Source organism: Telmatherina bonti (genome assembly GCF_933228915.1).
Source record: "Telmatherina bonti genome assembly, chromosome: 8".
In the NCBI taxonomy this organism is placed as follows: Eukaryota; Metazoa; Chordata; class Actinopteri; order Atheriniformes; family Telmatherinidae; genus Telmatherina; species Telmatherina bonti.
The window spans coordinates 31,590,469-31,603,788 of record NC_136626.1 but is presented as its reverse complement, the minus strand read 5'-3'; the positions used below and the strand labels follow the sequence as shown (position 1 = coordinate 31,603,788).

General features: G+C 41.8%; 1 protein-coding gene across 1 annotated transcript; it reads right to left on the bottom strand.

Annotated features, from left to right (window-relative positions):
- Positions 1 to 473: 473 nt before the first annotated feature.
- On the bottom strand, positions 474 to 11,136 carry ndnf (neuron-derived neurotrophic factor). Its single transcript, XM_079245351.1, has 4 exons — positions 10,993 to 11,136; positions 4,275 to 4,469; positions 3,761 to 3,885; positions 474 to 2,610 (listed from the first exon to the last, which is right to left on the bottom strand). Exons 2-4 carry the CDS (start codon positions 4,466 to 4,468, stop codon positions 1,214 to 1,216), a joined length of 1,716 nt encoding a protein of 571 aa, XP_079101477.1. The 5' UTR covers position 4,469; positions 10,993 to 11,136; the 3' UTR covers positions 474 to 1,213.
- Positions 11,137 to 13,320: the final 2,184 nt, after the last annotated feature.

The following is a 13,320-nucleotide window of genomic DNA, read 5'->3' as shown; positions in this document are numbered from 1 at the left end:
AAATTGACACCATCAGTTTTCTGGAGTCACATTATTGTATTTGATCATTCTGAAAATCATCATACAAACCAGTACCATGACTACTTCCATATAGACATCACATTTACTCTTGTAAACATGTGCATCATCAGTATTTTGTGATCTAAAAAGTTTCTGCAACTTTATCTTTTTCTTTTTTTTTTATTACACATAAGAACATGAATGAAACTCAAGCAGAAATGAAGAGAAGTATGAAAAGCAGTATGCAAAGATGCATCTCCTGCCGATCAGATAATCCCCGAAGTGCTTCTTTGCATCAGTGTCTGATTATGCAACCATGTTTCTTTAGAAAGGTGTCTCTTTAGAAACAATGTGCAGTGAACTCGTTCTTCTCGATGGTGACGTTAACTGCTTGGTAAAAGAACATGACACCCAGGGTGACACAGGGATTACTTGTTCTATATTTAGTCTTTATGTACATGAATATTGGCAGGACAGCTCTGTACATGTGACGCACACACACATACTCTCATACGCACGCACGCACACGCACACACACACACACACACACACACACACACACACGCCAATACAGTGATAATAACACAGATCTCCAGCACAGAACACATTTACAAGAAGGGCTCTAGAGCCAACACTGGCTGAGATACATAAGGGAATGTCTGAACTACCACAACTTCCTCATAAAACTGGAACTTTCTTGGAACAGTTATTACAGTCATCAATAAAAACATCAAAAAGATAGACGAGAAGTATAAAATAATTTAAAATCCTCCTAACACATGTAGCGAGTATGCAGTGAGATCTATACAAAGCGGGCAGCCACTGGATCTCCCTCCAGCCAACATGATTTGTAACTGAAGGATGTGACAAATATGACAGACAAAAGCAAATGTCATGCAGCAACAAAGAAACATACAAGGTGAAATATGATCTTCTTTGAAGTTCTGCCTCCCCGTTGGCAACATGGCGTCAACACGACAGGACTGCTGACAAAGCAATGGCCCACTCAGACGTGCCACAAAGAAATGTAAACATAAATATACAGGTTGATATCTCTCTACAAGCAGTTCAGTCACTGCCACAGGCCCACCAGCTGAGTGAGTAGTCAGTCTGTATACACTCCTTAGTAGAATATCACTTAGTGTTAAATAAACTTATTTAATATATTTATATATTTATATATATATAATAGATTTCTTCTTTGCAGAGTCATTTAGCAGTATTTCCTTGTTTTCACCAGTTTGCTCTGGTATTTCACAGAGTGACCACTGTGTCCCACCACGTAAACGTCCAGCAGGTAGGTCTTCCCTGGCTCCAGACCAGTGATGGTCTCTGTGGTCACAGCTTTCTGCAGGTTCGGGCTGTGGAAGTACTTGCACAGGACCTTTTCTGACTTCCTTCGGGTCTCTGGCCCGGCACACTGATTTTGCTCCCGTCGTCGCTGCTCTTCGCCGTAGTTGTCAGCCACCTCCTTACGGTAAACGCAGTACTTGTTGCGGTCCTGCGTGCCCAGCCAGGCCACCGTGACGGAGGAGCAGGTTCGCAGCTTGTCAAAGGCCTTGATGCGAGTATCCTCAGGAAGAGAAGGGAAAGGTTGTTTGCTGCTGGGTCGTGTGGTGGCAAGCAACTTCAGAGTGGAGGCTCCTTTTCGGTTTCCTCGCAAGCGGATCAGGTACTTGGCTTTCGGCTTACCCCGCAACTGGAACTGCCGTACTCCTTCAACGTTCTGGGAGAGCACCAGCTTGCCATCGCGCCTCACCTGCACCTGCACCGCATCCAGACACGAGTGGACAAACAGAGTGACTCTTTGGTGAGAAGACACAGGAGCGAAGCGCAGAAACTTGCTGCCCTTTCTCTTGATGAAAACATCCGATACTTTGCCGTCCTTCAACTCCAACGTCTTCTGGCGAGCTTCCTCTTTAGTGCGAGCAAAGGTTCCTACATACGCTGTGCTGGTGTTGGTAGCAGAATTCACAGCAAACACATCAAAGTAGTACTGAGTGTCTGGTTTAAGCTCTGACACTGTAAAAATGTTTTTATTGCCAATGCACACCTTCTGAATGTCTGATACTTTAGGCTTGACTGTGTACGCCCGTGAGATCTTGTTACTTGTAAGGCCTCTGTCCTTGCCAAAACCATTGTCAGGGGGAACAAAGCCAAAGTGCACAAAGTCAAACGGGTTAAAGTCTCTGCCGGGCTTGGGAGCCAACATAAAGGCATCATCGTTGCTGATTTTAGCCTCAGCAGCACACATGCTCTTGAAATTGTGCTCTTTGTTGATCACTACGCAGTACTGAACAGGTTGGCCCATCAGAGAGCCTGTTGGTGTTGGCTTCCAGGCCAGCGTGACAGTAGTACGGCCCAGACCGGTCACATCCACGCGGGGGTCGTAGGGCAGCTCCGGATAGGGCTGGTCAGACTCTGGAGTTGTGGTGGCGTACACCTTGAAGTTGCTGTCTTTCTCAGTAGACAGCAGCTCCAGCTGGTAGAGACCAGAGGGTGTGCTGGTTGCCACATAGGACTCCACATCATTACCCTTGTAGGTGAAGAGCTCTGTGCCCTCATCTACAGTCACCTGCTGTTTCTGCTGGTCCAAAGGTTCAGGCTCTCCTGGAAAGAAAAGCAAACACACACACCATGAGCTCTTTACCTGATATCATATCCAAACTGAGGTTACCAATATTCACACAGATCTGAAGCCATAGCCTTCAAATGTGTTCCTTCTATGTCCTTGATGACAAAAAATCTCCAAATTTCAAAATATTTAATGTTATGAGATCATGATGAATCTCTTAAAGTCTCATAGATGATTAGTTCCACTGACATCCCAGTCATGTTTTCACTCCAAACATCCCAAAGGATCACAGGTCAGTATTCAGTGGGCCTTCCAAGGGAAGCTCTGCTACAAAGAGGCGCCTTGTTGCTTCCCTTTGAAAGACACAGTCTGAGTTCTTACTTCAACTTGAGCAAGAAACCATAATATTATGTTTGTCAACCAAAAAGTGTCCTCAGCGGTGTACTAAAAGTTAATGCAAAAAAGATCTACTCCCACTAGAGATATCTAACAAAAAAAGGGCTTCTAAGACAGCAAGAAGCTCTGGCGTAACCAATGCTGCAGGACACCTTGTGAAGTCAGACTAAGTGCATACTGCTGGCACTGCTGTGTGCTGAGGTCATATTTGTCATTATTCTTTCAGTTCAGGATGGATTCTTTTCTCTTGAGGCAAAGCTCAATTCATCTCAACAGTGAAACCAACCAATAACTCATTCAGGAGTATTTGATCTGACAAGAGCACACACACACACACACACACACACAGGTGCTCGTGTATTGACATTCAAATATATGCTCACATAACACATCTATGTTCTAAACCGCAGCCTTAGTCATCTGGCAAGATCTCCTTTGCTGAAAGGACAGCGGCCAGATGGAGAAAGTTTTAATGTGGAGCACATAAAAAAAAGGAAGGAAGGCGGGCATAGAGCAGCAGGATTTACCTTAAGAAGACCAAAACAGCTTAAGTAAAGGGATGTAATGGCTTTGATTCAGTAGGCTGACAAGAGTAGAGCCCTTCTCTGAAAATTACAGACGTCAGACCTTATTAGTGGTCAGACTAGACACTATGACTGTGACTTAATTAAAACCCACCAAAACACAAAGCCTAACATCACGGTGTAGGTTAACCGTGTATGGGGGAGAGTGATATTTCCACATAACATGTCATTAACCTCTTCCACCACTGCCTAAAGTCAGTTATACCTGATCCCTCTCCACTGGGCTCTTCTGGCAGCTCCTGCAGGGTGAGTTTCCACTCCAGAGGAGCATCACAAGGTGTCACTGTCACAGACAGGGGTGTGTTGTCTTCCTCCACCACAAAGTAGTACCTGTGAAAATAATAGGTTACCATATGAACACCGGCATGAACCCGAGTACTGGACAGTGTATTTACGAGCAGACTGAGACAGCAGTGCTCAATAAGGCAGTGATATTGTTATCCCATCGACCTTGTTCACTCTCCTTCTGAGGTAACAGACGGTCTCATCTATTATTTAGTTTTGCTTTAGCAAAGAAAGGTCATATTACAAGGAAACATCTGATCTTTCTATGTATTTACACACAAAAACCATCAATGATTTATGTTTTTAAATGACAATCATGGCAGACAGCAGCCCCAGGTGGAAGTGGCTTATTTTTGCAGTCTTTAATTGTTGTAGGCTTTTAAATTAATGATAATGCTGTTCATTTAGTTAAAGTATGCTTGCACAGCTCTTACCTTTTGGGTGTGTCCCTGAAAAGGTATCCACTGATCTCAGCTCCGTCTGGAATGACAGAGGAGTCATGGAAGAGCGACTTGTCTCTGATCTGCATCTGAAAGAGTCCTTCATCTCTCGTGGGCAGTTTCTGGGCCAAAGATCCAAGCCCTAGTAGCATCAGCAGCACTGAGCTCCAACCTTTACACTGCCTCATTCTGGGGAAAAAAAAAAAAAAAAAAGAAGACTTGAGACTTGACTAGGAAGAATGTAAATATGCTGGATTTGACTTTTTTTGGTTGAATAAAAAGGCTAATTTCTGCCAATAACTGTGTTTGAACATGAAAATGAAAATCTAGTGATCAGTCAGTTAGCTTAACTGAGTATGGAAGCTAAACAAGGCAAAAGAGTCCATGAAGGACAAGTAAAACTGAAAAATGAACATTTTACTTTGGACTGTATTAATAGATCTATTCAAATGTTTAAACTTTTTAAAATACACGTTTTGGAAAAAATTAAAATGTAAAGTTGTCAGTTTTTGGAGTGAAATATTGAGAAAGCCAGGCTAAGCTAATTAAGCTAATTAACACCTGGGTTTAGCCTAATATTTAAAACTTAAACATGGGGGTGCTATTAGCATTTTTATATAACTCGGAAAGATATTTTGTTCAACAGCATCAACATTTTGTAGCGTTAAGCAAGATGGTATGATTTAGTAATCCTATTAAAATAAGCTTTTGGTAAATTTTCATTTTTATTCAAGCTATTGGAATTAGCAACGTGTTAGCCCTTGCATTCAGTATTTACTTTAAATTAAGCTAAGATATTTAGATGCTGGTTGTAGCATTTTTTATGTTAATGTAGCAGTGAAACACATCCATCCAATTTCCATAGAGCTTAATTATATCCAGGGTCAAGGGGAAGCTTGGTGCTTTCCCAGATGCTAGCAGGGGAGAGACAGGGTACTCCCCGTGCAGGTTACCAGTATATCACAGCGTGAAATAAAACATATCACTTTAAAAATAATTACTAAATTAGCCTGGTTAAGCTAATTAACCTAAGTAATAACTGAATTTACACTAATATGTAGACATGAGGGTTGGGTTGGCAACTTTTCATGTAACTCTTGAAAATATACTTGACCATTTTAAATACAGCATCAACATTTTCTGAACACTTTCTAAAACTAAACACAATGCTATGACAAAGTAAATTTAGTTCAGATAAGCATCTGGAAAATTCAGCTTTTTCTTTCAACCCCAAGGCATTAACTTTTACTTTTACTGTTTACTGCTAAGCTATTCAGCTGCTGGTTGAAGCCATTTTTACTGTTAACTCTGAGCAGGAAATCAAAACTCTTCTGTTCTTAAATACTGAAAAAGGCTCAAATAACCAAGCTAATTATTGGCTGAATTTAGCCAACTATTCAGCATGTAGAATCCAGGTTGGTGTCAGTCGGCTAAGAACTTATAGCCTTTTTTTTCCCCAAAAGTTTCAGCATTTTTTTTTTATTTTACAAAAATAAACAATGCTTTTATAAAGTAAAGCTGATTAAGATGGGTTTGTGGGTAAACTTGAGGGGTTTATTTATCACAAAAATTATCAAGGTGTTGGCCCCTTTTTTCTGTTTTTAAATCACGCTATGCTATTTAGCTGCTACTGCAGCCATTTTTGTCAAATTTCTGCTAAAGTTGCTTTTTTAACATTGAGAAAGCAGCAGATAGCAAATAAATGCCTGCGTTTATCCTAATTTTTAGCATATAAACATTGAGCTTGTGTCAGTCACTTTTTAGATACCTTTGGCACTTGTGCTGGTTGTGCTGTTCAGCTGCTGGTTGTAGCATACAAAAATCTTTGCTATTAACTCATTATGAAAATCAACAAATATGTTTTATTTCCGACTACTTTCATTGTTACTAGTGCTTTTGGCAAGCTAGCTCATGATATTCTAACCTGATTGATTGATTGTAGATTAATATCAGTATACAGGCATAGGTGTGTCAACATTTTGCATGTTACTAAAATTGGTCAGTGCTGCCTTAAAGCACATTAAGGAGAGTGGCTTTCATCTTAGTAATATTTCTAAGTCATAAAAAAATGCCAAAAAGTATTCTTTTTCCATTTAAACTCAATTTAGCATTGCCTTAAATAAGAAAAGATCATTTCGCTGAGTTGTAGCTAATTTTAGTTATATGCTTTAAGTAATTCCATGATTAAATGCGTTGCCATATTAGACTTTAAGTTTTACCCTTAACATGTAACAAAGCCCTCATTACAACAATCCAATCCATCTGTGGGAATTAGATTGTGAGAAACATAAAAGAGTAAATGTGTACTGCTGGCCACAAAAGAGAGGGAGGAATTAGATTTAAACAGGAATGTGTGAAGGAAAAGACATTGCTTAGCGCCCCAGGGAACCACACTTCAGTATTTCATAAAATTCTACACATAAAATATCCCCAATCCATGTCGTTTGAGTTTTATTGATGCTAATATAAAAATGTTTGGTGGTACAGCCCACAGTTGGAGCAGCGCTTAGGGGAAGAAGCAGCTGACTATGCCTGAGAGCCTCTCACGTATCCCTTGTCTATTGATTTTGCCCCATTGATTGCAGCTGATGGGAACGCCAAATCCCTGGTGATTTAATCAGTGTAATGATGGCAGATTAGCCAGATACTTTACTGCCATTTACTGCAAGCAAGATGGTGTCCTTTTAATGACCCCTCTCCCTCTCGCTGCCGAACCTTCCCTTTTTCCGTCTCTTTCTGTTGATCACAGGTTTTGTTTTAATCAAACAAATAATCTCTTTCACACTTATGCACAAACATCTTTCTCTTTAGGTTCCTCCTCATAAGTTCTCCTCCTTCAGTGCCTCCCGTAACTTGAATGGATGATTAGAACCTGCGGCTTCAAACCTGAATGGACCTCCTCGTTGCATGAGGGTTTATTTCTCCATTACAGCCCACTAAACATGAAAGCAAGAGGGGGAAAAAAAATCCCTTGACAGCTTCTGTCAGTCTCGGTCTCTGCTGTTGTCTGAGCCGTACCTCCCGTCGAACCACAAGACATCAGAGAGCAAAAGAAAAGCAGTCTAAGTGGTACTTTGAGGTTTGACTCATACAGTTGAGATCCAGTTGAGATCAGCTTGTCTCGTTCCACTTCAAAAAAAATGTGTCAGTCGCAACAAAGAGATGTCTATTAATACTCAAGACAGCTCTAAGGTGGTATGTACATAGCTGCTTGAGCTGTCTTTCATTCCAAGCATCCCCAAACACCCCTCAGACATAGCAAGATCCCCTCCCCTCCCTCTGCCAGCTAAGGCCACCACACTGATGTCACCGCACTCATACGCCGAGGCTTTTATCGGCCTTGTCATTAACACGTTTGATGACTACTGAAGGCAGCTCCTCATGTGTGACACTTCTCCCATACATACTGCAGCAGTCAGTTCCTCATCACAGAACGCAGAATATTGCAAAGAGATGACACCTAAACATCTCAGCAGCTGTGCCGGGGTCAGAGCAGTCGCACGAACCATCACAGTGTCAAAGAGCCTGCACACTGGAGGAGTCTTTAAAGCGAACGCCAGTTCTTGAAATAACATGCCAAAAAAAAGTGCATCTGGAACATATAAAATTTAATGTTTAATTAGAACTGCAAAGAATGCATGATTGCAGAATCATGGAGGTTTAATTTCAAGCTAAAGTAACGTGCAACCATGCCATTTTTGTTTCCTTGTTGCTCTTTAGATGATTGTTTACAGGTTTATGCTTCCTTTTTATTGGGACTTGCTGAGATTTTAGTGAAGAAAACATGTTGTATGATTTAATTGGAAAGCTGTGGAACCTAAAGAGCTGTGTAACTGGATTATAGGACAAATGTGACACTTGACAGTGTGTGGAAATGGTCATAAGCTTTTTTCCCATGGCTGTCTTTGCTAAATAAAACGTTTTAACCGAAGACTATGACCCCAAATCCATTTGAGAAGCAATGACATCCTCTCAACAGAATTTCTTTATTAAATAGCTTTGACCCAGCTCTAATTTTGGGGTCATTACAAGCAAATCATGTGCAAAGCCAAAACACTGTTCACACTTTATATTTGCATCCCTCAGATGGATGCAATTATTTCAGCGACAACAGTCTGCAGCGAAATGAAACTCATTCACAATCCCCGAAAGATTAAAGCAAGTAAATATCAATTACATGCTGCAATTTCCATCCACCTGATATCTGAGTGCACGTGTGTGTGAGGGGTGTGTCTCCACCAAGCACGTACTGATTACAAGCACACAAATCCTGTTTGTGGAGGAGGCTGTTGAACACAACGTGGGTCACATCTCGGCCCTATCGTGCGTGGAAGCACGTATGTGCTCGTGCATGTGCACAGTATGAAAAAGAAAAAAAAAACCTGCCCTGACCTCTTCTTTCTTCCTTCACTTTGTTTAACCAGGCTCTTTCTCCTTCCCTCCAACTCCTTGTCAAGATGGATAAGCCTCCTGCCTGCTGCCACATGGAGCTCATTACCAGAACGAGAAAGGAATAAAAGACAGTTTAATTTCTACACAAATAAAGAGACATTTCAGATTCCACCCAACAAGACGCCTGGCACTCGCTCGCAGGACCTGAAGCCTCCCGTGCGTTTTCCTAAAACGTCTGGGGGCAGATTTATGGTGGGTCCTCAGTGGAGTTCCATCACCGCTGTCACTTCAGGGCCAATGTGGGGATTACAGTGAATGGGTGGTGGGGGGCAGACCAGGAGCCAAGGACAGAACCACACAGGACCTGAACCTGTGCTACAGGCAGGCCAAACCAAATCAGGTCTGGATCTCTTGGACAGCTCAACAGCTCTTTTATGAACTGGTAGAGACTGTGGTAACAGCTCCGTTCCAGGAATAGAGATTTTTATCTGGCCTGTGTGTCCAAACCATCACATTCCTCTTTTCCACTCTGTGTATAAGTCTATCATCACTCAGAACCTGTCACCTCGCCATCCACAACATCGCTCGCAGTTCGCAGTTGGAGTTTCTGAGCTTCATCCACATCATCCGAGCCACAAAGGCTGGCACATAGCATCGTGGAAAGGAGAGCCTGGTTTCCTCCCAACCATTCCCTCCCCAACCAGTTCCTTTGGACCTTTGCTTTTTTTTTTTTTTGCATCCTGGAATGTCTCTATGAGGAGGGTCGGGTCGTAGGGCCGCTTTCTGCCTGAAAAAGCATTCAGATGGAATTGAGGGTAGGGGGAGTGGCGGGGGCTCTGACTGATGTGCTGGTATTGTGGCTGTGAGTGTGATTATAGATTACAAGAACAAATGCCCCCCCTCTCCCACTTCTCCTCTACCTCAATGGGAAAGTCATCCACCCACTGCCCATCATGTGAGAGAGGCACACACACGCTGCGTCGTGGGAAATGAGTCCATCACGTTCCGTGATGCTGTGCACAGAAAGCTTGTTCAGCAGCTTGTGGAGGCAGGCTCGGCCTCTTCTTGTGTCCGTCTGAGGGAGCATAATGAGGGGGCTTTGCAAAGTGAGCGAACCCGGGAGAGAAAGGGGGGGGGGGATGCGCATGGGATATGATGAATAATTTACCAAGGAAATAAAATTTAAAAAGAAAAAAAAAGCTGCACCCTTATTTTTCTACCACTGACTCTGGGTGTGTGACAAAAGGCAGGAGACTGTATTTACACTGAAGCATGTCACCTCTGTGGACGCGCAGAGCTGCAGCAACACTGGCGGAATTCTTTCAGCCACACTTTTTCATATGCAAATCACGGTTTAGTTACGGTATGCCACGCAGACCTTCCCATTTTAACACTTTTTCCCCCCGTTTTTTTTTTTTTTTCCCCTCTTTCTTGTTGTTCATGATTCATTCTCCTGAGAAAGCAGAAGGGAGGCAGTGTAGCTTCACCCGGCTGCTAAATACAGTTATTCAGATCCCCACTCCGGGTATGTCTCCCATTAGACACCGACTGAGAGGATCTCACATGGACCGGATGAGGAAAACAACTGCCAACATGAGCTAAACCCTTGATTAATTTGATCTGATTAAAAACAAATGTCAATATATTTTCCTTAAACGTATTCAAATGTATTTATTTTAAGTATATCCTCTTAGCTCTCCACTGCTTCGCCTAAAGGTCTATCACAGGTGCGTAAAATCACCCACGACTGAAACTTAGATCAGTAGAAACTACACTAAATATCAGGGGGGTAAGTGTTTCTCTTTGTAGTTTAAGTAGCAAGAGGGGGGAAAAGGCAACTGCTTTGACTCAGCTGGAAACGCTGTGCGTATTGATAAATTTATTGGGTGTTGTGTCACCTCTGGGAGCATGGGAACCGTCTGTCGGGACTGAGCCACAAGCAGCAAAAGGATTCTTCCGCAGTTTATCATTACATCAACACCACATATCAGAGCTTACAGAGATTTAAAAAAAAATAAAGTAAGGCTGAAATTAAAACAGCGTGCGAGTTGGGGCTTGATTGAAATGGGTTTGAAACTTTTAACTTCCCGGAGTTGTAAAACCGCAAAAACCTCTTCTTCCCCCTTTCAAAGGAATTAAGTTGAAGCAGTCCCGTCGGCTTTGATCTTTTACTTGGTTTTTTTAATGCATGTTGTGGATATAAATGAAAGCTTCAGAAAAGTTTTTAAGTAGTTTTTTTTTTCAGATTTCAACATTCCCCTGACGCTCCGGATGAAACGCTGCACACAAGACGCAAAGCATGCGGCATTTACAGTCTTACCTCTTAGGATATGGAAATACTAAGTTATCAGAAGGATGCTTCTCTTCTTGTTGTCAACACTCCTCTGAAATCAGAAAAAAAAAAAGTTCAAGAAAAATGGGTTTTCTTAGAAGGAGGGGAAAAAAACGTCCCTCTCCGGTGTGTCCGGTAGTTCCCTCCGTTTCCGCGCGTCTTGCTGGTGCCTATCAATCGGATTAGGCGACTGCTCTGATGCGTGTTTGCAGTTTTCCTGAGGATTTAACTGGTCTCTAGTGTGCAGGAGTGTTTGTGAGAGAGTGTGTGAGTGTGTATAAGTGGGTATCCCAAGTGCTGGCAGTGCGTCCCTCCCCTGCCGCGCCGCTGCTATTGAAACCTCCTCTGGATTGGAAGCAAAAAAAAACTGGTGCGAACTTCTTTTCTTCTTCTTTGCACTGTAGACTCAAACACACAGAACCAGCCCACTTCTTCAGGAGCACGCCACAAAAACCAGAACACCAGACAGTCTTCCCTTCTGTCCAAACTTTAGGAATAAGAACAAAAACTATATATTTTCTTTTTATTTAGATGCATTTCATTGGTAGCTTTGTGTCACCAAAGCATAAATCTAACGCCCAGTGGATGTTGGAGAGCGGGGTTCCCCTTCACACTTTTTATATCCTCGCTATTTGCTCTGATGCTCCCTGGAAATTATTGGTTTGGGCAGCAGCACCCTGCCAAAGTCACGCAACCCTCCAGGCTACTGCGCGCAGGCAAGTTTTATCACGGGCCCTGATACCTGGGGATGGTGTACAAACATGATCGCAACATGCTGCCGTTTTGCGCCTCTGTAAAGCTAATTTCTCCCTTTTAGAAGCAACTGGAATGTGGCACACACACACACACACGCACGCACGCACGCACGCCCAAACTTTAACTGATCAGCTGTGGAAAATCCCAGCGAGGCATCACCAGTGTTGTTGTTGGCTGTTCCTGTGTTGATGTCCTGAGAAGCAAATATTTATCCAAGATAAGAGCCATTGACTGTGTCGGAACTAAACTGCCCAGAAATTTATGACTTGATGGCTGTTCGCCTGTGAGGAGCAGGATTTAGAGGATGCTGCCGTTTCCTGCTGTGTTCCCCCCCACCACCACAGAAAGACCTTTTTATGCGGCTTGTCCGCAGATTTTATACACAGCCAGGTTGCATTCAGCATCCTGCATGACCAAAAAGGCCATTTCTTTTCCACTGTTTACACCCAAATGTCCACCAATAAATCTATGCATTTTCACTGATATGAATGTCAAGTGTTTTTCTTAAACAGTCATTTTTTTCTACAAGTTAAACAAACAGCTGAAAACATATAAAAGAAAGAGAGAAATTATACATGCATACACGGACATGTATGTCCCAACGTTATAATTTTAGGAAGATTTTTAGGTTTTTAACTTGTATGAAATAAAACCTCATATTTGAGATGTTTCTATCTGGAGGAATGCGGAGTGTGGCCTGACAGACAGAGTTGTACAACAGCGGCATCTAGCGTTTGCATGAGACATGACACCGTGTGAGGCGTTCACTGGTCACAGACTCACAATGAGCTCACTAAAGTTCAGTCTTATAAAGTCTGGAGTTAAATGGTCTGGTTTAGTGTTATTTTTCTTTCTGAAACGTAGATAAAGGCATGTTTTTTTTCTGTTTTTTTCTTTTATTACTAATTTGGACTGATTGACATAGGCTAAATCCTAAAGTGGAAACAGCTAAAATGAGCTCTTTTCTGTGCTGTAAAATCTAAAAAGTTGGCTTTACTTTTAAAAAAAAAAAAAAAAAAAAAAAAAAAAAAAAAGTACCAGTTGCTAAAAAAAAAAAACCAAACTAATAAAGGTTTTTAAAATTTGTGTTATCTGGAAAGATCTAAGTTTGTAGAAGTTGGTCCACAAAGCTGAGAATAGTTGTGAAGGCAACCAGATGTGATTAAATTAATGGAAATTAGAGCTGATGATTTACAAAACCTTGTTTTCATTTTTCAATACACACAAAAATTGAATATGAAATGATGTGTAGACTTTGCAAAACTGCTGCCGCATCACCAACCTCTCTGCCACCATGCAGCAGCTGTCTGTAAACCTGTTTTCAGACACAGGGATGCAAGTAAAGACCATAAACACATTGTTCTGCTATGACTTGAAAATCAAAGGTGTTAACAATCACCAGCAGAGATTCTAAAGCAACACATTTAAAATGAATTAAAAATAAGTTTAATCATCAGTCAGTGTTCATATAAAAAGATAAATAGTATTTTTTTAAGTCTATAACAAGGGTAAGCAACTACATACCTTGAGTTCACAGTCCTGCAAGTGTTTGGAGTTTCT